The sequence below is a fragment of the Argiope bruennichi genome, chromosome X1, assembly GCF_947563725.1.
Source record: "Argiope bruennichi chromosome X1, qqArgBrue1.1, whole genome shotgun sequence".
In the NCBI taxonomy this organism is placed as follows: domain Eukaryota; kingdom Metazoa; phylum Arthropoda; class Arachnida; order Araneae; family Araneidae; genus Argiope; species Argiope bruennichi.
In genome coordinates this window covers 90946344-90972019 of record NC_079162.1, presented here as the reverse complement: position 1 = coordinate 90972019, position 25676 = coordinate 90946344, and the positions used below count along the sequence as shown (strand labels likewise).

The window sequence follows — 25676 nt, the reverse complement described above, 5'->3', positions numbered from 1 at the left end:
GTTATCAAATTAAAAATTAGCGGCATTTATAAATTTTTAATCAATGCATTTAGAAGGGCAAATTCATTCCTTTTAAAACAAATTTTAATAGCAAATCCATTGAATATAATTATTGATAATTTTCGAATAATTTTAGAATCTATACCTATTAGAGTGAATAATATCTAACATTCTACTTCAATTAAGTGTTTCTGATTTCTCATAAATTGTCTTCAAAAACAACAGAAGAATTTAAAAGAAAAAAAAAATCTGTTGAGTCATGAAACTTAATTTATAGCCAAATTATATTTGGTTGACTAAAGTGTCTTATTTTATCTTAAACTATTTAAATAATTACAAAAAAAAAGCAATAAAAAATCTACGCAACATACAGTTCCAAATATGCATATAAGTAACACAAGCTATAGCTTAGAACCTTCACTTTCTTGGCCGCTTCTAAAATAATGCCAAGTAATCAAATGCCATATATACTATTTAAATGAACTTATGAAGGGCCCCCATATCTCAAATAGATAAGGACTTCATCAAATCAGAATCTGGTCAGACAATAAATATAACTAGAATAAATGAAATAAAATGGAAAAAATTGTTTTCCTGTTTCTCACTTTTTCGCATTATTTTTACACGCTACTGATTTTGTCATAATTTTTCACTCAATACAATTTATTGGAGCCGCATTTTAATTCCAAATTTATCCTGACAAGTCAAGTGACCATTTTCGAACATACATGGCATACATTTCAGATTTTGGGACATGCAAGATCTTCAAAAAGTCCAACAAATACAGTATAACACGGCATTGCAAACTGAAATGCTAAATTTATTTAGTAATGGTCCATGTTAAGTATGGACCCGAACAAGAACCTCTTCGCGATGACAAATTACGTACAAAAATTTGCAATGTATAAATTTAAAAAAAAAAATTACAACACTGCGCATTCTAGTTCTGATTTCCCATTTTTTTTCTTTCAAAAATTAACTTGATATCAAGTATTTAAAATTAAATAGCTTAAACAAAAATTAAATTGAAACAATAAAATATTAATAAATAAATAAATTTAGATCTTAAATGCTATGCAAAGGAAATGATCTCAGGATATCCGAATACCAATTTGTGTCGCCTATAAAGTGATTATAAAAGACCTTGGATGGGGATTGATTTTTTTTTAATCGTACAGTAGCAGTTTATATTATATATATATAAACGGTAATCTTCATCACAGGAAGCAATGAAATATTCGAACTCTTGAAATAATATACGTTTATAGATTAAATGCAAATAACCTCTCACAACATAAACTTCTTTTTCATCACAACAGTTTAGCCATCATTAGCGTCCTCATTACCAGAGAGTACCGGCATCATTTAAATGGCTGCACGAAACCACAAAAGTCGCATAAATTCAGGTGTACAAAAAATATCAACCACAATCCAGACTGATAATCAGGAATCGCACACTGATAACTACGGTTATTTCCTTTTAAATAAAACATGAAAACAAAACTCACCTTCTTTTGCAACACATCCTGAACTTTAGCAGCTTCAACCCGAAACTTCACCATCACGATTTCCAGTTCTTCATAGCGCTTTTTCCAGTTTATTTCCTCTTCTTTCAGATCGTTGATGAGAAGACCACAACCGACCCCTTGGGTCCAGGTGTCTTCTCCGCCCCCTTCCTCCCCCTCTCCCATCAAGGATGGAAGGGAAGACCTCACGGATGAGGCTACACTGAGACGATCCAAAGGTCCGTAGCGAGCCAATTCGGTGGGGTCCGTCATTGCCAAAAGAAACCTAAAAAATGAAAATTGATTATAGAGTACAACTAACACGGGAAAACAGCAGAGAGATTTAGGAAATTAGCATGAAATCACACCAAAACAAGATAGAAAAATAATAGTAATAGTTCAGCGCAGAGCGTGTTTTGCTATCCACAGGAAAAAAGAAAAAAAATTGGCGACTTTGACATTTATTCTATGGTCACGTCTGCGTACCAGAAACTATGACGAAGAAAAGGCCAATAAAATAGATTGCCTTCATTGAAAGAATAAAAGTATTTTTTACCACAACAATTGAGAGCAAAAAGCAAAGCCAGATTATTAAACAGGCAATTGCCTCTTGAGTTCCACAACTATTGAGGACCTGGAGATATTTTTACATTTTTTCAAAGTAATACAATTTTATATTTCCAATTTTTTTTCAAGGGGCGTATATTCGAATATTTTCAAATTGAAATCAAGTATCTTTTCAATTTTAGAGCTTCCACCTTCGGATTGTTTCATGTTTTAGAATTCGCTTGAGGAATAGTGTGGTTCATACCCCTCACTCTTTTTTTCAAAAGTGGAATGACAATAGTTCTGACAAACTTTATATTTTGAGCAATTTGAATGCATTAATAAGAATTTAAGTTTTTATCATTTTGCTTAAAATTACTTTTAAATTATATTAATTTTTAAATGCAACATACTGAAAACAACTCTTTTGAAAGTTTTGAATTAAATGGGATTTTTTACTGCTATTATTTCAACTTCTCGTAGTGTTTGTTGCTTATATAAATATTATGTACTGATCTCGAATCAAAATCAATAAATAAATATCTGGGTTTGGAAGTTTAGGAGGGAAGGCTGCTTGAATTGCTTAAGGGACTGACAGAACTTCATTCAATCCTGGCCAAAAAGAAATCGTAACAATGTTTTCAACATCACGACTTTCTGCTATTAAATTGTATTGCACATTCAAATACAATTTCATAGCAGGTCGATGAACTTTAAATCAATTTAAGGAGTTTCCAGCCAACAATATAAAATTTTCATCATAGAAAAACTTGTATCAAATGGCATAAAGATCTTTCCAATCCGCAATTTCAATAACCATAACACTTCAAAAAAATAATTATTTAAAGTTTTTTTTAAAAATATATGAAGACTCTGACAATGTGCACCATAACTTCTAAATCACAGAGGTCTCTAAAATCAGCAAGTGTAGAAATTCTAAAGGCAAAAATATAGGCAACTGCATAAGTTGAAAGATTCCAGAATTTGGCCGAGAGTACTATACAATATTTTTTTAAAGCACTGTATATGTTTTATTAATGCATTAATAGAATAAAAACATAGGGCGAAAACTGATACATGATTTTTAAAATAACCTCAAATGTAAAATGACAAAAATGAATGGGAAAAAATTTAAGATGCTTATTAATGTATTCATACGAAACCTTCTGGTATTCTGTTCTGCAAAATTTGCTGGGGTTGTAATTAAGTGAGAACTAAGAATTAGTATTTGGACTTTAATACTGAAAGAGTATTAACATGGGACAAGAGATTAAAAATATTATGAAATACGTATATATACATAAAAAAGATGCGACAGAAATTATCCCCATTTCAAGCACGTGACTTCCGGCATAAGAATATTGGATGGCAGTTCGAATTACTTAAGTGCTTTGTCCCTTAAATGATCAGGCAACAAATACTAATTTGATTTATTATAAACAAGATTAATCAAAACTAACTTTTTAAAAGTGATAACATTATTAATCAGCTGTTAAGAAAAAAAATTTTATTACCATTGGAAATGGCATATTCTGTGTGCTTTGTACTTCTACATTTCAAGATTTGCTTTTTTTTTTTTTTATCACTTACGATTACTTCACATAAATTGCACTTACTATAAGAAGTGATTTGAGCATAAAACATTTTTTTTTTCAAATACTAAGTGATATTTCATTTCATTCTAAACTAGGATATTTTTTTAATAAGTGGTCTTAAAATAGATAACATAACATTTTAACATAATTACTTCGTACAATGTAAAATTTCAAAGAGGAGGTAAAAAAAACCCAGAGAGCTCCATAATTTCAGCAGATTTAAGTAATGCAATTAGTTTGGCAAAAAAAGAGAGAGAGAGAGAGAGAGATGCTGCTTTGGAAGCATTCCAAATTCATCAATCAATTTAAAGTAATTTTAGTCCTTCGTTGAAGAGGGGAACAAAACGTGCATACTAAACAGGTGGTTCTGACTTTTGAAACGTATACTGCTTTTCAAGGATTTATTATAAAATCTGAAATACACAAGTGAAATATGATCTCAACTTTTTTTTTCTACTCGAAAAACGAAACGCTTATGAAAGGAAAAATCACAACGTCAAACAGCTAGTGCTTTTCAGGAAAGAAAGGAATAAAATTATAAATTATTCAAAAATCCTTGAAACTGATTAGCAGAAAGATGTCGGACTTCAAAATTACTTTATAAACCGAGATAACTTACCATTTAGAAAATACATGCCCGGCAAAATGTTTTTCAAGTTTGCTTTTTTTAACTAAATAATACAGTAATTAATTCTTAAGCAATTCATTCTACAGACATTGCAATATTTAATACATTTTAAATAAATAAATGAAGACTAAAGGTCTAAAGACTAAAAAAAATCAGGCATCTTTACTTTTGTGTTTCAAACCCCACGAAAAGGCGGCATGCTTTTGTTCGATTTTTAAATAATAGTAATCAAAATTAACTAAAAACTTCGTCTTAAGATATATTATTAAAATTCATTAAATATCTACAATAACTACAGTTTGAAAACAATTATCGACAGTTAATACATTTTGTTTTGTCTTCTTCCAAAAATAATTATTTGGGGGTCATGAAAATTTTTTCATCCAAAAATTACGATTAAAAACTTTAGGAAACCGGGACAGCGTTATGGTTCATTTCATTCGCATACAAGCTTAATTATCGAAGCAAACCTTATTAATCAATCAACGTCCAGTATCCTACTCATTGGACAGCGACATTTCACTTTCATGGCTAAACCGAACTAATTGCATTGTTTCTTTTTAGCTCTATTGAAGTGGTCAATATGTATTCCCAAACCCTTAAAATAATATTAGATTGGCATATACCACCCAATAACCAAATTTTGTCGTTAATTCAAAATCGTAAGGCGTTCTTCTTTGCTTTATTTGCTACATGATGCAAGATATCAGGAAGTAATATTCCTTTTCCGACATTTTATTATCTAATAAAAAATTTAATGTATATTTTAAAAGTAGTAATTTTAAATTGGTAATTTTACTAAAAAATTAAAATAAGTATTTTTAGGAATTTAATTTTATTACAATTATCTTTATTAATTAAATCTTGTTATTAAAAGAAACTTATGCTTAGGCGTTTACACGATAATAAATAATATCTTTTGAATCTACATTTCTTTAGCATTTTCAACAAATAAAAATATATGAATAACATTTCAACGTTTATTCAAGACTATGATTCGGGTAAATAAGTCTTCGTTATTCCAATTACATAGGCCTAAATATGTCAAAAGATTGAAAATTCTAAAAATATGGTATCTTTATTATCAAATTTTAAACAAGAAAATGAGTCCTATAATTTGATAATATTGCAATAAATAAATTAATGCAAACTTTCCCCATTTTTGTACATATGTCTTTGTTCAATTCCATTATAATATAATATAATCAAATGATGAAATCACCATTTTCTCCAGTTTCAAAAAATAATCTTGCACCTATATTCGCTTCAAACTATCACTGAAAGATGAATTGAAATAACATCAAATAAATAGAAAGCATTCTATGAAAATATTCTATGATGACAGGAAACTTTCGAGGAATTCATTTTAATCTGATAAATATGTCCTAATAGAAAAAAAAAAATCTGTTGTCTACGTTAAAGGCATAGCATGCAAATACATTTTGAAACATGAATATGCAATATCATATAAAAAGCATAAGTCGTATAATATTGAAAAAATAGGAGACGAGGAAAACGAAATGCTGATTACATTTTAATATGAAAAGCAATAACCTACCACCTACCAAAACTAGCACGGATGGAAGAAATTCAAATTTAATACCAATGAAATTGAAATTGCATGAAGAGGAAAAAGCAATACCATCTGGAAGACGTTACACAATCTAATTAGATGAGATATGATAAAAGTTTCCAGGTTAGGAAAACAATTTTCAAACTCGGTTTTATTTCTTTCCCAATCTTATGTGCACTATTTTCTTAAGCAAGATTCATTCTATTCCAAAGTTCCTCGAAGAAATATTACAAAATCTTTAAGTATCCTTTGAAAAAAAAGAATAAAAAAACTACCGAGTTCTTAATGTACCAAAAAAAAAAGCGAGATAAGCATGGGATTTTCTTTATAACAATAGCCAGTATGTTCTAAATTATTCCATCTCAAGATCTGATTTTACAAATAAACTGAGCGAACAGTAATTAAGACACGTTACGAAGAATTCATAATCGTCGGATAAAGTACTGCAACTTAATTACTGCAAATCAGTTTCGAGAAAAAAAATTCAAATACCTTTCTTCCTCTCCTCTTTAAAGAGTAATATCTGGGAGACCGAGCTTCGCCCGACATTTTTTTTTTTTTTTTGGCGAAAATATTTAGATACGAATCACATACTGATTACATATGAATATTTTTCAATCTTACCTACATATGAACTGGGCATTTAAATAAAAAAAAAATCATAAATGCACTTAATTTAAGATGTTAGTTGCAACAATCTGCTATATTACAGTATTCATTTTACAGTTAACTATCATTACTTATATTCATATTACTATATATTACTTATATTACTTATATCATTACTTATATTTTGAACTTACACTCTGTTTTACCATGGTAAAATCGAGTCCGAGATGGCGCAATGTGACATTATCAGCATGAGAGCAGATAGAAAAAGGCTCCAATAGTTAGTTATAAAAAAAATTCTTTAGTGTAAAATCGCGCTTTTTCAGGAAAGACACCTATATAGATAAACTTAAAAAGCAAGAATATTAAATATGTAAGTAAAACAATAAAAAAAGCATAACTCGAACCGAGGGCGGACAACACACGCGTCATTCATGTTGTTCTGACCACTATACTGCACTGCCCACATTTCGAAGTGGAAGTTCCAAGTAACTAACTATTATTTTAATAGTTAGTTACAAAAAAAAAGTTTTGTGTGTATGTGTGTGTGTGTGTATAAATCGCGGTTTGTTTTTTTCCCCCCTCCAGGAAAGACACCTATATAGATATACTTAAAAAGCAAAACCTTATCCTAATATAAAATTTGATCCAAATTGTTAGAGTTGGTTTTGAGACATACGAAATAAATTTATATATATATATATACAAGAATTGCTCGTTTAAAGTTATAAGATATAAGGATTTAAGTAGCACCCAGAGATTGCCTGCAACATTTATCAATTGCAGCATATTGTGAGCATTGCCTTGTAGCCCTTCCTATATTTCACCAATTTTGTAATTGCCCATCTATAGTTATCGGCTCCACGAAATAACTATACCCATTCGAAATGATTAAAAAAAAAAGCATTCAGACTGACAAATACCTAATGGATGGCATTATGCTCGCGGGGAAAAAAAGGACAAATAATAATCATCGTCAAAATTTCTTTGAGTTCAATATGGGAAATTCCAACATACTTCGCATATGCGATTCCTTCAGAGACATTAAAAATGCATTACATGCAATTCGGGATTGACGGTCCACAGTTGATGATGCTATGAAACGTTAATAATATTTAAAAATGCGAAATGGAAATCCGGCATAACATAGAAAAGGAAGAAAAGTAAGAAATCATTATCTCAACTGAATCTAGATTGGGAAAATGAAAACATATATAACGAACGATTATGGATGAATCATTTGTGTTTAGGAAATGGAATAAGCTGATAGCAAAACAAAATTTTAGATTTTCATGTGTTAAAAGTCTTGAACATGAAAAGAAAACTGATCAGAGAAAAGAAATAAAAACAATTTAGCATTATGGAACCAAACTAGACATCACGGAAATGGAATGCTTCAATTTATAAAGATGATACTTCAGTTATTGTGCGATTTTGTATGATGACTCCACGCAAGACTTGGAAACTCATAAAATTACTGCGAGAGTCATCTTGAATTATTAATCAATCTTTTGAGACACGCTCCGATATGGTTCTGCTAATCACTGTCTGACTCTGTCTAGACAGTAATTAGAACAACAGTAGCATTCACTGTAAATTCCTCTCCTAAAACGGCATAAAATTTTTACATGGAATGATATTTTAAAAGTTATATAATCAGTTATTACACATAAGAATGTTCTGGAATATTAAAGTGGGGATTTTCCATCTCTTCTATTTCAAGTCAAACCTGAATCTGTTTCGAGATATAATAGGAGTAAGAATTTCCTTTTACTATTACTGCTTGTATCATTTATTTAACTCTGGAAAAGAAGAACGAAATCATGGTAATATCACCACCTACACCAACTAAAATTCCCCTTTTGAAGCGAAAGGGAAAAAACTTCTCCTAATTATCAATTGATCTATCAATAGATCTTGAACAAGTGGAAAACCAGGCTCCATCGGTGTAGGGTTTGTCATCCATAATTTAACAGGTAATTTTTTTTAAAAACCTTTAGAGTTAAACTGTAGCGAAGTAAAAGGCTTAGTACTCTAAGGTCAGCAGTAAAAACTTTATTATCAAGTTATTTGAAACAATTGAAAATGTCAAACTGAAATATCAAATGGTGACTACTGGCTCACGAGCGTTCACTTTACATTGAAATTCACAAACGATAGAATATTAATTAATATTTTTTAATTATGTAGAATTTATATAAAAATATTTCAATAAAATATCAAATGGTGACTACTGGCTCACGAGCGTTCACTTTACATTGAAATTCACAAACGATAGAATATTAATTAATATTTTTTAATTATGTAGAATTTATATAAAAATATTTCAATAAAAAAATTCTTTAATTTCTGTGTTCTTAAATACGCCAATGTTTTCAAAATGAACTCATCTCACAGGGGGAGGTGATATTTTCATTCCGAAACAATATCTGTTCAAGGTTAGAAAACTCAAATGAGATATAGATCTTTTAAATTGTTGACCATCTTCAAATGGTAATGTAAATACATGAGAGGCAAATATAAATCTTACTTTATATTAAAAGATAATTAAAGGGATGTCTCAAGATTAAAGATCTACCAGAATCATAATTATTACTTCATATTCCACTGTACAACCCACATAAAATTCTCAAGTTCAAAATATTGTCATCTTAATTAATTTTATCCGTAGTGCATGAGGGTTTTTACGTTGGCAGTGGAAATAATTCTTTAACACACTTTAGCACAATTCAGGCATCGCTACAACATTGTGATAAAAAGTGTGCAAAAGAGTCGTTAAACCCCTTATTACAGCTCCATTAATTACAAGAGCATCCAAACGTATTTGTGCCAAATTTTTATACGTGCATTTGAAGTTGATTATGTATTTTGTTATGTGAAGAATGGATTCCTTGCGTGCTCGGTATTTAATTACTTTATAAAGGAAGAAAAAAAACTGATACGAGACTTAATTACAGCAACAAATCCGGTAAATGCACGCCCATCTATAAACACGCAGGGTAGAGTTTTACTCGTGATTAACAATACAAATTCGGACAGTGAGAAAAGTAGTTTTAGTTAGGAGAGCTCATAATAATTTTGTGAACGTATTCGCCAATATTTCTTACTAATTTTAATTTCTATTTAATTTATTTATTTTTATGGGGTAACATAATTAATTAAAATTTGCGCCGATCTGTAATTGAAATCTTATGCTCGTAGGAACCTTCTTCATCAAGGCATTCCCAGGTTCAGGTAAGCATCATAAGAATTTCATTTTTACAAATAGTTTAGAAGGGGTAAGTGAGAATTTCTAACCTCCACTTTCTGTTATGCTTGCACAATAGGGTGGAACGAAAAAAATCCCTTTTTGATTTTTAATTTATAATAGTGCGGAAACGCTGCCTTTTGGTGTAGATAAAATAAATTATAAATATGAAAAATATTGGAGTAGGTCTTGAGGTGCTGCAAAGACGTTAAAGTTTTTTAAAAATTGAAATTTTTGATACATTTTGAAGTTTTTTTACGAAGCAATCAACTTTTAATTTTTAATTTGTAATAGCGCGGAAAAGTTACCTTTTGGTATAGATAAGATAAATAAAAAATATAAAAAAATATTGGAGTACATCTTGAAGTGCCGCAAGGACATTAACGTTTTATAAATATACACTTTTTGCAACTTTTTACGGATATTTGCGTGCCTCGATTATGAAATAAAAAACTTTAAATAGGCGTTGTCATATGAATAGAAATATAAAAGCAATTTTATTATTGCACTGACATGTCAATGAGTCTTCACCGGAGCGGTTGTTATTGAGGTAAGGCGGAGTTTGTCTGCGTCCGGTGACAAGGACAGGCCTGGTTTCAAATCAGTAGTTTTGTCAAGTTCAGTTGAGTTTGCATCTCCGCTCGGTCTATTGTGTAACTGATTAACGAAACTGATTTGTTAGTTTGTGCGCTTGTGTGTTTTGCTGTGATTATTAAAAATGGCTTAGTCTAAATTAGTGAAAACAAGACAAATGTCGGAGCTTTATATTTTTGGGAAATTTAGTGATTTAAGTTGAACTCCCTACTTATGAATCTGTTATGAAGTGCTATTGTTATATTAGACATAACCTCAAAATTGCTTCAGAGAAGGATCCTTCTGTAAGTGAAATATGTCACACTTTAGTTCCCATAATAGAACAAATATAGTCAAGAGCTTCTATTCCCATTGTTTCTAGCAAAGAATTTCACAAATGTCAAAAGCTTATCATGCTAAATGCAGGAATTTATTAAAGTCTAAAAGCAGAAAATGTTCAGATAAGTTTGATTTCAATTTCAAAGAATTTATAGAAGAAGCTGATATTGATATTTATTTGATATTGCTGAGTTGTATAAAAGAAGAAAAAAAAAGTGCCAGTTATGCAACGAAAGTTTCTAAACGATCAACGCTCTAACAGGAAAATGGTTATAGGAAATATTGATATTACTACCACTAGCGCTTTATGGAAGAAAGAAGCAAGAAAGAGTAAGAAACTACAAAGAAAAATTAAATTTAATCAAGAAGGGACAAAAATGCTTGTGTATCGGAAAAGATTATTGGGGACAATGGCAACGCTGAAGAACAACAGTGTTCTTCACAAAAATAGGCAAACCAACCAGATCCATCAAATAGACAAGAAGAGATAAACTACCAGGTGCCTATGTGGTTTAACATTAAATTAAAACCTTCATGTACTTATGGTTCCAAACATCTTTTTAACCTTATCTCATATTCACGCTATCTCTCTGGCAATCTCAAGAACGTTATGACCAGATTATTCAAAGAAATGGGTACTTTGCTGCTTTAGGAAATATCCTTTTGTCTATGCTAAGTGGTGAACGTAAAATTCAAAGAGAACTTGGTTTACGACGTGTTTTAAAAGCCAGAATAGAAAGTAAAGACAGAGTCAGGAGGTTTAATGTTCCAAAGATAAACTTCGATGCATGGGATTGCACTGACATGATCACATGGCTTGAAAATGACGTAACTGAACCTACCTTGTTAAAACATGTTTTCAGTGACTCTCTGAAAGACTTTATAAGACATCTGAAACTGAACCAAATAGTATAGGGGCCTCGGTTATCGACTTTCCCAGGCTTCCTTGTCTCATGCAAGCGGCGGAAAAAGCTGTGAAACCCTAGCCAAATCGGCTCAAAATATCTGTGATTCAATCGCAAAGAAGAATAGATAAGAGCAAAAATTGACTCACGTGTATATATTCCAAAATTTAATTAAAAATAAAGTTTAATGTAGCAATGAAGTAGAAACAAACATTTTGCTACTGTAACTTTTGTAATCATTAAGGATACAGAAGTAAGAAACGCAAAATTTGGCATTAAAAATATTTTTTTTATTATTATACTTTGTAATTAATAATTTTTTCCAGTTGTAATACTTATATATGTATTTAAAATCATCTTTTTTTAACATTATATGAACGAAAAATTCATAAAAATATTTTATCAAAGTTTATAATTTTTCAATTTTTTTTACAAACTCTAAGCTCTTTGCAACACTTGAGATATTGTTGTATTGGAACAAAATTTCCTTTTATTCTTTTTGAATCTAAAAGCTAACTTTTCTCCATTATTACTAAACTAAAATCTAAGAAAAAATTTTAAAGGACCATTTTAAAAATTCCCATTTTTTCAATTTTTTTTACAAATTTCAAGTTTTTTGCGGCACCTGAAGATAATGTAATATTCCAACCAAATTTTTTAAAATTGTTTTTGAACCTAAAAGGCAACTTTTCCGCATTATTACCAAACTAAAATCTAGAAAATGTTTTTTAAGGCTATTTTCGTTCCACCCTATAGCACAATATGGCGCGTTTTGTGCTTCACAATATATTAAAGAAAACTGAGTACGCACATGGATGTTTCCACCCTATTGCACAATATGGCGCGTTTTGTGCTTCACAATATATTAAAGAAAACTGAGTACGCACATGGATGTCTTCCTACTGGCCAATTTGGTCTAAAGACAAGACTTATCAAATTCCAATGGCTGCATTCACATGCAACAAATCGAACAGACGGTGGTGCAAAATTTGGTACACATCCATAATTCTTGTCATGACATGTGCCGATTTGCATCCATTAAATCAAGACGTTACTGAATTATCGCAATCACAAGATTTATAGAAGTCCTATAGATGGATTTCATACAAAAATCTCTTAATCCCGTCGTAACAAGTGCATACCAACTCTCATTCATCTCATTCATTACATTCTGAAAGTATCGTGTGCACACACATAATTTTATTTAGTTATTTATTTTTCCCGGACCAGTGATGTCTGAAGTATGAAGATTCATCAAAATCTCGAGGTCGAATTCTTCGAGAATTAGAATATTCGTTTTTTGTTACTTTGTATATGCGAAAGTAAAAAGCGATTCTTTCAGAGTTAATTTAACAAATGTGCTTAGCTTTTGACTTCATCAGATGGTCGAGATTTATCACGCATGTAGGATCACAGTGATGGCTCTACATTACACATAGTTCTAGCCCCAATCTTAAAAATTCCATGACACATTACGCATGATTAGTTTTTGTTTTCCACCCTATTAACATTTAATCGATTTTATACCAAATTTTATTAGTCAAGGGACATTAGATTACAAATATCAAACGACTATTATGTTATTCGACAAAAAAGAAAATAAAAGTATGTTTCAAGTGAAACTGTACATAAAACTTATTGCATATGAATTTGTTTAGAATTTCATTAAAAAGTACTTAATTCACAAAAATAATCAAATATCTCCAATTAATTGAAGTCAAGCAATTCAAAAACGCTTTAACTTTCGATATCAGTATGACGATGAATTCAATAAAAAAAATATTTCTTCATACAATGGATTTTAACTATGTATCAAAAGAAAGGCGAGGTATATGCTCATTGCTTTCGCCATTATCACGTTTTCCTTTCTTTCTTTTTTTTTTTTTCACGCGAAATATAAGATACAATTTTAGTAGAATACGGAATGAGAATTGGTCTGCTTTTCTTTATTACAACCCAAAAATAATAAAATAAAAAAAACATGCAAACTTGGGCACAGAATGAATCTATTTTTATTCGCATTACAGTGTAACGAATGTAAGGCTTTTGACTACAGGTTAACAAAAAATATAAGTAAAAATTTGTTTTCCCATGGTTTATATTCACATGAAAAAATCAAAATAAAACGTTATCACTTTAACAATTATTAAAAATCTGAATTAACAAATAGATCACGTTGTATTCTCCAAATTTTTGAATACAAATGAAAGGAAGACAACATGTTTTTAGGATCAGAATGCTAAGTATTTTAAAATAAAATAATTTGCATGCAATTAGATATACATAAATCTTGTTTTGCCAAGCAAAGACTCATAAATAAAGAAGCTCAACAAAGACTTCTACTATGCATTAGAACAATTCGCTTGAATTCCTCAATTCGAACACGCTTAAGTAATTTCGTTACTAAAATTGAAATAATAAATATATTCAGTAAAACAATGCATCATACTGGCATCATTCTGAACGAAACACATTCTTGTTGTTCTTATTCAATATTTTTTTCAAAGCATGTAAGTGCCTATGAATAAAGAATTAATATCTATCTATCTAGGAATCAGATGTAAAGTCATCTTGAAAAGAACCAGCAGCAATATTGCCAGTATGTATTATCAAATATTTATAAAACAAGGTATTATAAATTAAGACGGCGAGATCATGATACTCGATATTTTCAAAATTAATCACCTTCATTATTGAAGCTGCTATCAGCAATTTTTGAAATTTCGAAATCTTCCACAAACACAGTGATAGAGGAAAAAACACCTTCCACATCTGCAAAAATTGCTTTCTGCTTTGTCAAGCTAGTCGACCTAATTCTGGAAGGGGGTTCCTTTTCACCTCGAAAGATACATTCAAACTACAACTTCCTGGATACCTTTTTCCCGCAACTCCATCAAATAAAACATCTGATCGATAGCGACATTTCGAAATGACAGCTCGGTTCCACCGCCTCGCGAACAAAAGTTTCAGAAGTGTAAAAAGAAAACTATCAACACAGCCGCCTATTATGGGGTCTATGGGGGCAACATTCTGGGTGCTAGTGTTCCAGAGCAAAACTACACTTATCCTCCTCGTGGCCTGTGTTCGGGGAAAAACTTGTTCCTTCTATGCCCCAACCTTGACCTCACAAAGCAGATATACAGTAAGGTGCAGAGAGACAGATTCATCTCTCCATCGAAAGAATATAACTCAGACCTCAATAGCCCCCTAACCCTCACAAAATAAAAACGAACTGTAATAAAAGGGAAGGAATCGGAACAGTTTTCTTCTTTTTTTTTTTAAGAGGGGAGGAAGGTTTCCGTTTTCGTCACGCTCCTCTTCCCTCCAACTGGGACATCGAACCAAAAGGAAATCAAGGACAGCTTCTGTCAAGGCCTCTTTTTGTTCCCCTCCTTTGCTTTTGCCTTTTTGGCTTCGTGGTGTGTTTTCAACTAAACAAAGATTCGAACTTTTCAAACGCAAGAAAATAATTACCTTAATAATGACAACACAAAGGAAAGGTTCCTTATAGTCAGTCTATACAAAGCGGTTAAGAGTAATTCGGCTAAAGAACGTCTTAAACTAAGAATCTCAACTCTAACTGAGGTACATATTTGGAGCGGTGAAAACATCGGCCGTATTCTCCAATATTAGTTAACAAAAATAAATAAGAAGCCATGTTTAAGGCACTTAATTGAAATGTATCAAACTGCTCTATTACCTTCTTTCTTTCATTTATTATTCATTGATGTTTCCTTTGCGTGTTTTTATTTTCTTCAGATGATGTTATTTGGGGAAGAGGGGAAAAAAGGAAAAGGAATCACGATTGGAAAGAAAATATAAAAAAAGGCGCATTCTAACCAAAAATAAAAAAGCTGGAAACGTTTTGTTATATATAGCGCCTTATCTCTATCTTTGTTTCTATCAAACATATCTCCATCAAAGCATACCTGTCAATAAACTGTTCACAGATTTTCTAAATCTTTCAGAATGTATCAGCAATCTCTAAAGACAATAACCAACGTAACTTCCAAATACAATAATGATCTGCTCAAATTCGGGATTAAGATAATAAAATATATATACCATACTAATACTTAACGATATATTATTATATCTAATCAACATCAATAAACTTTCCGTTTCTTCCTGGATGCTTTCATAAATTAAATGACGTTCGATGCAAGGATTATTCAATACAGAAACCATTAATCATGGACCCTTCAATGAGGAAACGTATTGCTAATGAACTGAAATCGGTTGTAAATCTACTAAGGTGACTTTACAACTTACCAAAGAAGTATAGAAACTTAATGAGGTGACTTTACAACTTACCAAGGCAATATGGAAACCTAATATAAAGTTTCGAGATATGCTTGAATTTCATTAAGCACAAAAATGGCAGTGAAAGTATGGATTTTAAAATCGCAAATAGAAAGAAATAAGGAAACATGAATATTTCTATTTCGAACCTTGTTTAGACGTTTCGTTTAGGGAATGTTTTATTACAATAATTATATGGTTTATTTTAATCATATTCTGCACAATTTACTTTAAATATTTTCATTGAAAATGAGAGTTGCTATAGTGGATAACAATAAACATGCACCCACGAAAAAAAATTTTAAAATAAAAAAATAATTTTAAAAAAACTGGAAAATTAAACGAAAACAATGTTTTAAATATTTCAGCTATATGAAAAATGAACGCTATAAAAACTAGTAGACATTCATAATATTTTAAAACGCATACATCTGACGCATACGTGAAGCGCTCTTTTTTATCACATATAAACTTCTGTAGAAAAATGATTATATGACTGAAATATCTACTCAGACAGTCAGAAACGTGATCAAACGAGCTCTTTACAAAAGAGGAAAGAAATCCTTTAGAAACGAAATCTACTGAAAGAAGTGTTAAAAGACGTGTTAACAAAAGTGTGTGCTTTCAAATCTTTTCAGCGAAAGTTTAACTATCGCATTCAGAAGGTGGTAATAAAATGAAAGAAGGGAGGCGAGAATATGATAGGGGGAAAAAAAGTTCTAGATAAAGGAAGCTGAACTGCAGATAAGTGTAGGTGTCTGCAAGTTTAGCAATCAAAATAGATATGGTAAGGGCATTCAAACTGTCCTTCGAATTATTTTTCGACCAGGTAAAAATTATTCACGTAGCCATATATCGTTAAGTTATAGCTGTTATCCTAAGTTGCTCATCAATTTCATTCATTCAAAACCTCTCCAGGCAAACCCAACAAGATATTTTTACAAACACATCAGTTGTCAGCTTAAAAAAAAGAGAGATAACAGAAACAACAAAAATTAGTAGCAACTATACCAAGTCACAATTCAAGTTACAAAAGCCAAAGGTGATCCAAGTAATCATTTAACTGAAAATCGTGATAGGTAACCATTAATTTGGAAACATTATTTAAAGATGGTAATTCTTAAAATCATAACTTGAAACTATCACTATGTTCAATCCGCACCAAAGAAATCGTTTAACTATTTTTATTTTATTCATATAAAAAATATTCCATGTAGATGAATATTTATGATTACAGAACTCTATTCACCAGCATTAAAAATCGCTTTATTAAATTACAGACGTTCTTGTTTAAAGCTTCGTATGTACTATGAACTTTTTAAAACGCATTGTAATTAGCTGACCATGTAATTACAAAACAAGCAGAGTTTGCATACATTCTTTTAATCACGTCTGCAAAAATTCAATTGCTAGACAAATTAGTTTCAACGCCAATCTAGCATTTTTCAGAAGTAGAATGACACTTATCACAGTTGTAACTTTACTTTAAATTGTTTCATAACATAATTTTGAATAAAGTAAGATATAATAAAGAATACAAACGAGTTTTGACGTCTTTTAAGTGGCCAGAGGAACAGTGGTGTAAACCAGGGGAACGCGTAAAATACGGAAAACTCCTTACATTAATTGCCATTCTGAGAGGACCAACAAAAAGTATTGTAAGCCACAAAGAAACTTCAAAGACGGGGAGATAAAAGCGAATAATGCTGTATAGGGATTAAAGAAAAGAACAAATATCAATAATTTAAGCAAATCAACTAGCTAATACATGATTTGGGGGGGGGGGAAGTGAGGGAAAAAAGCCTTGAATTCAATTTAATTCAAAATTTGTTTCATCCGAATTAGACTTTCGTTCACAAGATGGATGGGAGGGGGAACCTAGAATACGGCTGCGTTAAATTCTAGACTTAATCAAATTCTGATGAAAAGCAAACATCTGCCAACCCGAGGAACGGAATGCTTTTTAAAACAGTTGGCTGATGTCAGTGACCTTTCGAATTACCGTTGAAAATCGTTTCTTTCCAATAAAAGAGTTTTTTCGCGGTTCTACGAGCAGAGAAAGACAATATCGGTCAACTTCCGCAGTACCTTTTCAAAAAGGAGCTAGCTACCTGAATCTCTTAGCGTTTTGATTCGGTCAAGTCACACGGATATACATACATACTGCAAGATTCCATTCCGAAGGTTAGAGAAACAATAGACGATGAAAATATGTCAGATACTACTTATGATTTTTTTTTAATAAAACATCTGCAAAATTGTTCTTTATATCGTAGATTTGTCTTGTGCTGGTAATTATGAGTTGATGCAAGATTTTAAAACTCAATTTAACTTCCTTACAGGTTCTTAAGATCAACATACATCAAAATATACAAAAAAAAAATGAATCAAATAAATATCGTTTCTAATATAGCAAAATAATTTGAAAATCTGCAAAGGACTCTAGAAAGAAATTGCGAATAAATTATCACGAAGTTTCAGAAGCTGAAAGCAACAATTGCAAAAGCACTTGAAACAGGTTAAAATTTCCTCTATATGAATTCATCTCGTTTTTGTAGATTTCTCTTTAAAAAAATTAGGAGCTTTACAATAAATAAGGATTCTAAATGATAATAATATTAATTTTCCTATACTATTGGAAACTACAATAGTAACTTGTGGAATTTGTAAATCTCAAATTTTACGAAGCACACGAATAACTTTCCTATAAAAGCTAGCTAACTTTCATTAACTACTTGATAAAAAAAATGCTCAAGATTATTAAGTATTTCGCAAGCATTAAATACCCTTTATTTTGCTTGTATTTTTTATTACATACATTACTTTTTACATTGCATCAACTGATTTAGATTTTAGTATCATTGCCCACTTTTCACTCCTGAAAATTTAAACTTTTACACATTCATTGTTACGCCAGCGCCCTCAGTGTATTATTACCTTCCTAATTTTATATATTTGGTAAATGATTGCTTTCAATCTGGGCAGAGATAAAGCCATATGCTTGACGCAGCACAAAAAAGTACGGCTCTTGCGCCAGTAAACCTAACCTGGTTACGATTTACAATAAAATATTCAATATTATATTATATTATATATATATATATATATATATATATATATAGAGAGAGAGAGAGAGGCCATAAAATAACTTTCCTTATTTAGAGGCATTTGCGATTAAAATTAATGAAAAGAATGAAAGTAAATTACATACACAGTTCATGGTAGGCATAGGGAGATGAATTCCACAAAAAAGTAACAAAAGATATCTTCAGAGTAATAAATTTTGGTGTTATTTAAAAAAAATGGATCAATAATTACAACGAACACACAAAAAAATGGATTAAGCACAATTTCATTAGTGTTTGAGTGATAAAAAAATTCACATGTAGAAAAAGAATGACAGGCAATGTGAAATATTCTTCAGTAATCAACGCCAGTACCCGCTGGACCATATGTAATATTTTCAATATATGTTGTTCTTTCCTGCGTATAAGATATTGCATCGATAAATTTTGGCGCCCTGCCCCTTCCTTTTTCCCTCGTTGAATTCAACTCCTCAAGTCTTCCACAGTTTGTATAAGAAATTTGATTTCATTCAGTCCACCAGCTTTCAGTAAGCGGAAACCTCCAAATAAGGGTACTTATTTCATGCTTATCATGCATTATTACCATATAAGTCAACTCATACAATGACATTGTAGACCACTCGTTGCAGCATCGAAATGTTGTTAATTGAAATTTTGTTTCAAGGACTATTGTACAAAACAGATTAAATTGATCTGAATTTCCTCAAAGCCCCTTTAAAAACTGATTTATAAGCACACACAAACATGAACTTCGCCCAGTTTAAACCGAAGTGTTATTGTGATAAAAGAAATTTATTATTTTACAACTACTCACTCATAACGGAACACATCCGAACTCACGCTTGAAGAAAACTTTTCATGAAAATTGCATTCATCGTAAATTGAACAATCATGGTTCTACATTTCATTGAGGACAGAAATATTTTTAGAGAGCTATTTGGTCAATTGAATTATTACTACCAATGTAATGCTTCTAGATTGCCACTCAATGCTTTTCAAGATCGTGGAGGCGTAATAATTTTATTTATTTATTTAATACGTTGAATGTCTGTTAAGCTTTTGTAACTGCGCTTTATTGCACAAGTCACGATGAACAGAAGGTCTAAAATTGCAATATCATTCAATAATCCATCATTGTCGGCAAGTCCAAATAGGAAATTGAATCAATGACCACTGACCAACTGCAAAAAAATACGGATCGCAATCATTAGGGATGATAAAAAGAAGTGCTCAATATGTCATCAATCAAAACTTTTTTATATTTAATTTTTGGTCAGTTCAAAACAAGAAAAATATTAATCCATGTTAAAAATTTTCTGCTAGTTCTAATCATTTTGTCGCCTTCTTTTCTCATCAAATGTTATTTAATCCATTCCATAATTTTATAACATTATATAACAAAATCTATGTAAAAATTTATTTCATTATTTTTTTTTTCATAATAATTTTCAGCATGTACTTTTTTTCCTTAAAACATCTTAAATCTAAGATATTTATCACACGGAATTAACTCTCTTAGTCGACAGATAATACTTTATAAATTCCATTTCAGGAAATCAAATCACAGATAATCATCCAACCGATATAAATTACAGATTGTAACCATTAAATATGATAACATGACGTATTCAATATACCATCAATCAAAACGATTTAATATTTTTAACTTTCGATAAGTGTAAAACAGACAAAACATTATTCTTTTCTTGTATAAACGTTCTAATAATTTTCTCGTTTTCTTTTCTCATCAAATATTAGTTAATCTACAACATATTTTTATAACATCACATAATAAAGTACATTTTTAAATAAAATCCATTTTTTTTTTCATAATTTTTAATTCGTATTTTTCTTCCACCTACAAGCAAGATCTCAGATATTTCTCAAATGTAATTTTCTTAGTCGACAGATAATACTTTAAGAATTCCATTTATTCGAATTTATGATTCTACCGAAATCACACGAAAAGGCATCAAGAAAGCGTGCTCCAAAGGTTTAAGCCAGGAAATAGCAGATAGACTACGACGAAGGTCACAAAACTTAGGGCCAAACGACTCTTAAGCAGCAGTTCTTCGAGCCGGAAATACATTAACAGGGCAGCTGATTTTATCGTGCAAAATTACTTCTTATTTTTATTGATGGCGGTAAGCGGAGCAATTTAAGAAGTCGAAAACGACGACATTTATCGCCTTCGTCACTCGATTCACTTATGGATTTAAAAATTATCGCTTCGCTTTGTTGAAATTAAGATCAAATTAAAATTCTCGAAAGTCATTATTAATGAATTTAATTCCATACATCTAATTTTTACTTTCATGCAAATGATCGATGAATACACCCTAATTTAAAGAATCGCTTTAATTCATTTCATACGAAATTTTTCCCAAACAATAATTCAACTATAAAAAAAGTAAGAATTCAGAAAAGGATTAATTATGAATGATTGCACAATAATCTGTACTATTTTTACATCACACGAATAAAAGACGATTAGAAAGTCATACAACAGTACATTATATCAACTGAAATATTTAAAAATGAAAAAAATATTCTTTAATTAGAAATCTGTCATATCTTTACGTACATTCAAATAATTTTAAAGGAATATAAATTGAAAAATGTGTTAGTCCGCATATTACAAATTTGATTTACTAATACATATATTAACTGTTCAATTTCAAACTTTCCAAGAAACGGCAAAATAATTTAAATGTCGAAACATCCTTAAATGAATGAATTCACAATTCGTTATTTTATAATGCCTTCAGAAATTATCCATAATTTTAAAGTGTAGCATAACTAAAATTTTTCAAAAAAAATTCAATTATCTTTCATGTAAAATAAATTTATAAACGGGTATTAAATTATGTATTACAAGAAGAAAGATGTTAAATAAATACAAGCAAATTAGTAAATATGAGCTAAAGTAAAAATTTCTAGAATATCTATATCTACCCTTCTAAGGCGAAATACTTTAACAATGTCCATACGAAAAAAGAATAAATAAAACCATTTACGAAACAAAAGCTAACGCCAAAATGGATAAAACTTGTTAACACATAAAATCATGTCTTACAAAGTCCAAGCCACCTACTTTTTAAAGTTTTACACCAAACCAAACAACTCACGTTTCGCCAGAAGCTTGGCACAACAACATCAGACTAGGTTCCATGAAGTGCCAAGAAGTCTGGCATCACGCCGAAAAGGTGTAAAATCTCCACGCACAAACACTTAGCAGAGTTCTACATTTTAAAGAAAGCCGAGGGTATGTTTAGAAAAAGATCCAGGTTTTCAAGTACAAGGATTTATGATCCAAATTCAAAATATCAATATTGAAGAATAACTGTAAGACGAATAAATGACGAAATTATACGAGTTAAAACATGTCACTTTTTAAATGAATAAAGAGATTTAAGAAAAATTGGGCAGATACAAAATAATTAGAAGCGTAAATAAATCCTGCTTAGAAACTGCAACATTATAAGAATTTTCTCGGAGCACAATAATTCAATAAGTGAGTGAAAGATCACTCCGTACTATTTACAGTAATATGAATCATGCTGATTTTGTTACAGTAAAAACTAATTCTTAATCACAAATTTTAAAATATAAGAAACAATGTATTTAGAACGAAACGTTGTCATTTACAATAAATGAAATATGAAACAAATATGCAGTGTCTGTATTCTAAAAGTTCAGCTTCTAAAGCTCTTTGATCTCTAGGAAGTGGAAGATGGCAAAATGATAAAATAAATTTGCGACGACGTTTCATGCCATATAAACTATAAACACTAAATTTTCCGCAAGATCAATCCAAATTCGGTCCAGTCAGTGTCTCACATTCACTTGACGTAATCAATGTCCATTATATTTCTGCCTGAAATGATAGCAAAAGTCACGTACGCGCTAAAAGTATATTTTGCCTGTCTGCGCCATTTCAATTCATAAATCAGTAATCTTTTGACATGTCAAAGCCATGACGCAGTGCCATGAATATTTCTCAAAGGGACAAAATGGTTAGCGATACTTTGAAGTCCTCGTTTCTAGGCGGATTCATTTCAAAAGCACGAATCAATCCAAATGGCTTTTCAAGGTTCCTTGCAAAAAGAAATCATACGAGTTTAAAGTAACAGCATTAAAAAAAAAAGAAACAGAAATAAGTAGAATGGATATAATGCAAAACATTAAAACGAGAACTAAAACCAACATCTTCTACGGCAAAGAGCATCGCATTTGCATACATTAAGTCAATTTAAATCCTCCCACTAAGCCAACTACTCCAAAGGAGAAGTTTTCAACAACATTTTCTCTCCCGTCGTTTACAGTGGTGTCAGGCCTTCTCGAGTCCGGTATAGAAGATCAGGAAATCAATTCCTGAGGCGTAAACGGTCTCCGGTATTCATACAAGCCACTCGAGATCTTCAATCATTACGGACGTCTCTCTAGACTCGATCTCATCTCAAGGTAAAAAACGTATCAAGGTGATGTTTTCCGCTCGATTTGGACAAAATAATCTATTGCAATGTCTTTATAACGTATATTTTATTAAGGAGCTTCTGATTTTGTATTATTCAGTTAAAAGGAGAGAAAAAAGTGAAATGCTCAACTTTGCCACCAAATCGATAAATGGGTAACTGATGCACTTCAATAGAGGAAACTAATGTTGGACCCCTTTAATTTAATTATTGAAATCAATCCGCTTTCAGATAATTTTTATATCAAATAAAGGGTAATTTGACTCCCTCAAGAGTACTGACAAACTGTAAAAAAATAATTGTTCCTTCAAAGTATCCATTTTAAATATTTTATCACAAACTGCTATAATTAAACATTATTCTTTGATGTATTTCAAATTAAAACATGCATTAGCCAATCAATGCACTTTATTTCAGTAGAGTTTTAAAAATGTTTACCCCATTTTAATTGATAGTTCTCTACACAAATCACTTTCTCTTACTTTTTAAAGATTCTCTTTCTCAAACTCCATATCAATTAAATAGAGAAAGAAATAACAGTAACACTATAATTTCATGCCAACGATAAATAATGAATGGCTAAATAAAGTTATAATGAATTGTGTTATTTTATACACACACAAAAAGAAATCATCAATGCCTATTAAGAACTAACGATTGCAAAAATAATTCAGTAAGTTCCCGTTTCCATTAAGGATTCTATTATAGAAACCTTATTCAATGCATGAAGCTATAATAGAATTCGTTCTTATTAAAAAACATAACAATTAGTTTTTATCGTTGATGAGAGTATGAAAAAAAAAAACTGAATTAGCTTAGTGAAAAATCAATATTAAAATCTTTAAGCTCTCTGAATATTTGTTGTTAAGATTTATCTGATTAAGAAACAGAAATAAGTCGGATCATGAAGATGAATGTATTTCAGAGCAGGAATCAGAGGTGGCAGTAATCCAACCTTCTTACTAAGGCGCCAATTCCGACGAGAGTGAAAAAACAAACACTTAAAATAAACTTTTCATTCACACCGAACCTGCAGTCATTGAAAACTTCAAGACGCAAGAAACTAGGCTCAGAAGCGTAAACAGCACCTTAAAAAGTCCTATATACTCATTTCATTTAAAGGACGAACAAATGGTTATGTAACACATAACTCATTATGATGCTTTTACATGTTCAGAAAAGAAAAAATTGTATGTTAGAAAATAAAAAAATTAATTCACCGTACATAACATTTAAATGTTTGCAGTTTTCGAAATATCCAAAATTTGAGTTTTAAATTTTATTTCTTTCTAAATATCAATTTTATGAGCAAAAAATTCAATAATTTAAGCTCGTTTCCGTTCATCCCAACAATCCGACACACACTGTTAATTATGGCACCAAATGGATCGCGCAGGACAATACCAAAGCATAACAAACACTCAAATTATCTTAAAAACTACAAAAGGAAAGCACAACTACTAAATTACAAAAATTTTAAATTTATAGTTTGAATTTTTTATTATGCGAGCGATATTTTCTTATTCGGTTTTCACTTTTGGAACCATGACAAAAAACACTGGAAGAAAACTGGGTTGCGAAAAGTTTTCTCCCGAAAAGGGGGTAGCAACAAAAAGTTTAGAGGCCCAGAATTGGAACAAATCAATAAAATTAAACCCTTCGTCTAGACATGGTTTGTCATCATTCTCTTGGTGCAGAAAATAATTTCAGAATTCCACTAAACAATTCAAGACTGTTTCCAATCAGAATAGAAAGTATTCGTAGAGATGATTTTACTACTTTTTTTTTTTTTTTCATTTAAAACAGAAAACCAACTGCAAAAAATGAAGACACGGTATGCAGCCAGCCATTTAAAAGCAGAAATAGAAAGAATACAAGAAAAAGAAAAGAAAGAGGGAGTAAAAAATCACCGGTATATGAACACTTTTCACAACGCCTCGTTAAATCCTCGGCACTTAGCCATCCTCATTACTTAACAAAGCCATTCAAAGCAAGAAAAATGAGGCTGCGAGGATTTATTTCTTTAACCAGTTGAAAAATTTTCGAAGGGTAAAATATTTAAACATAATATCACTGATGTAATATGCAAAATCTAAGCCTATTTCAGAGACCACACACACAAGTGCCCGAAAGGCCTGCTAAACAAGATAGAAGTAAGTCGAGCGAAACGAAATCGATAAAAATCAGGATAATTTTTTTGATAGAATCGGAGCACATTTTATTCTTGACATAAAAAAGGAGACAGAGATAGAAGATTCAGTTATGACATGCTTTCATTGGTTTTAATTTTTTA

The 25676-nt window shown here is 30.8% G+C and overlaps 1 protein-coding gene across 3 annotated transcripts in view; it reads right to left on the bottom strand.

The window, feature by feature from the left end:
• LOC129958231 (uncharacterized protein CG43867-like) overlaps positions 1-25676 on the bottom strand; it is a 189074-nt gene that overhangs the window by 127736 nt on the left and 35662 nt on the right. For all 3 annotated transcript variants that reach the window (XM_056070521.1, XM_056070522.1, XM_056070524.1), the window contains exon 2: positions 1509-1791. In XM_056070521.1, the coding sequence (XP_055926496.1) occupies positions 1509-1778 (270 nt within the window). In that variant the 5' untranslated portion in view covers positions 1779-1791. The remainder of the gene's footprint in view (positions 1-1508; positions 1792-25676) is intronic.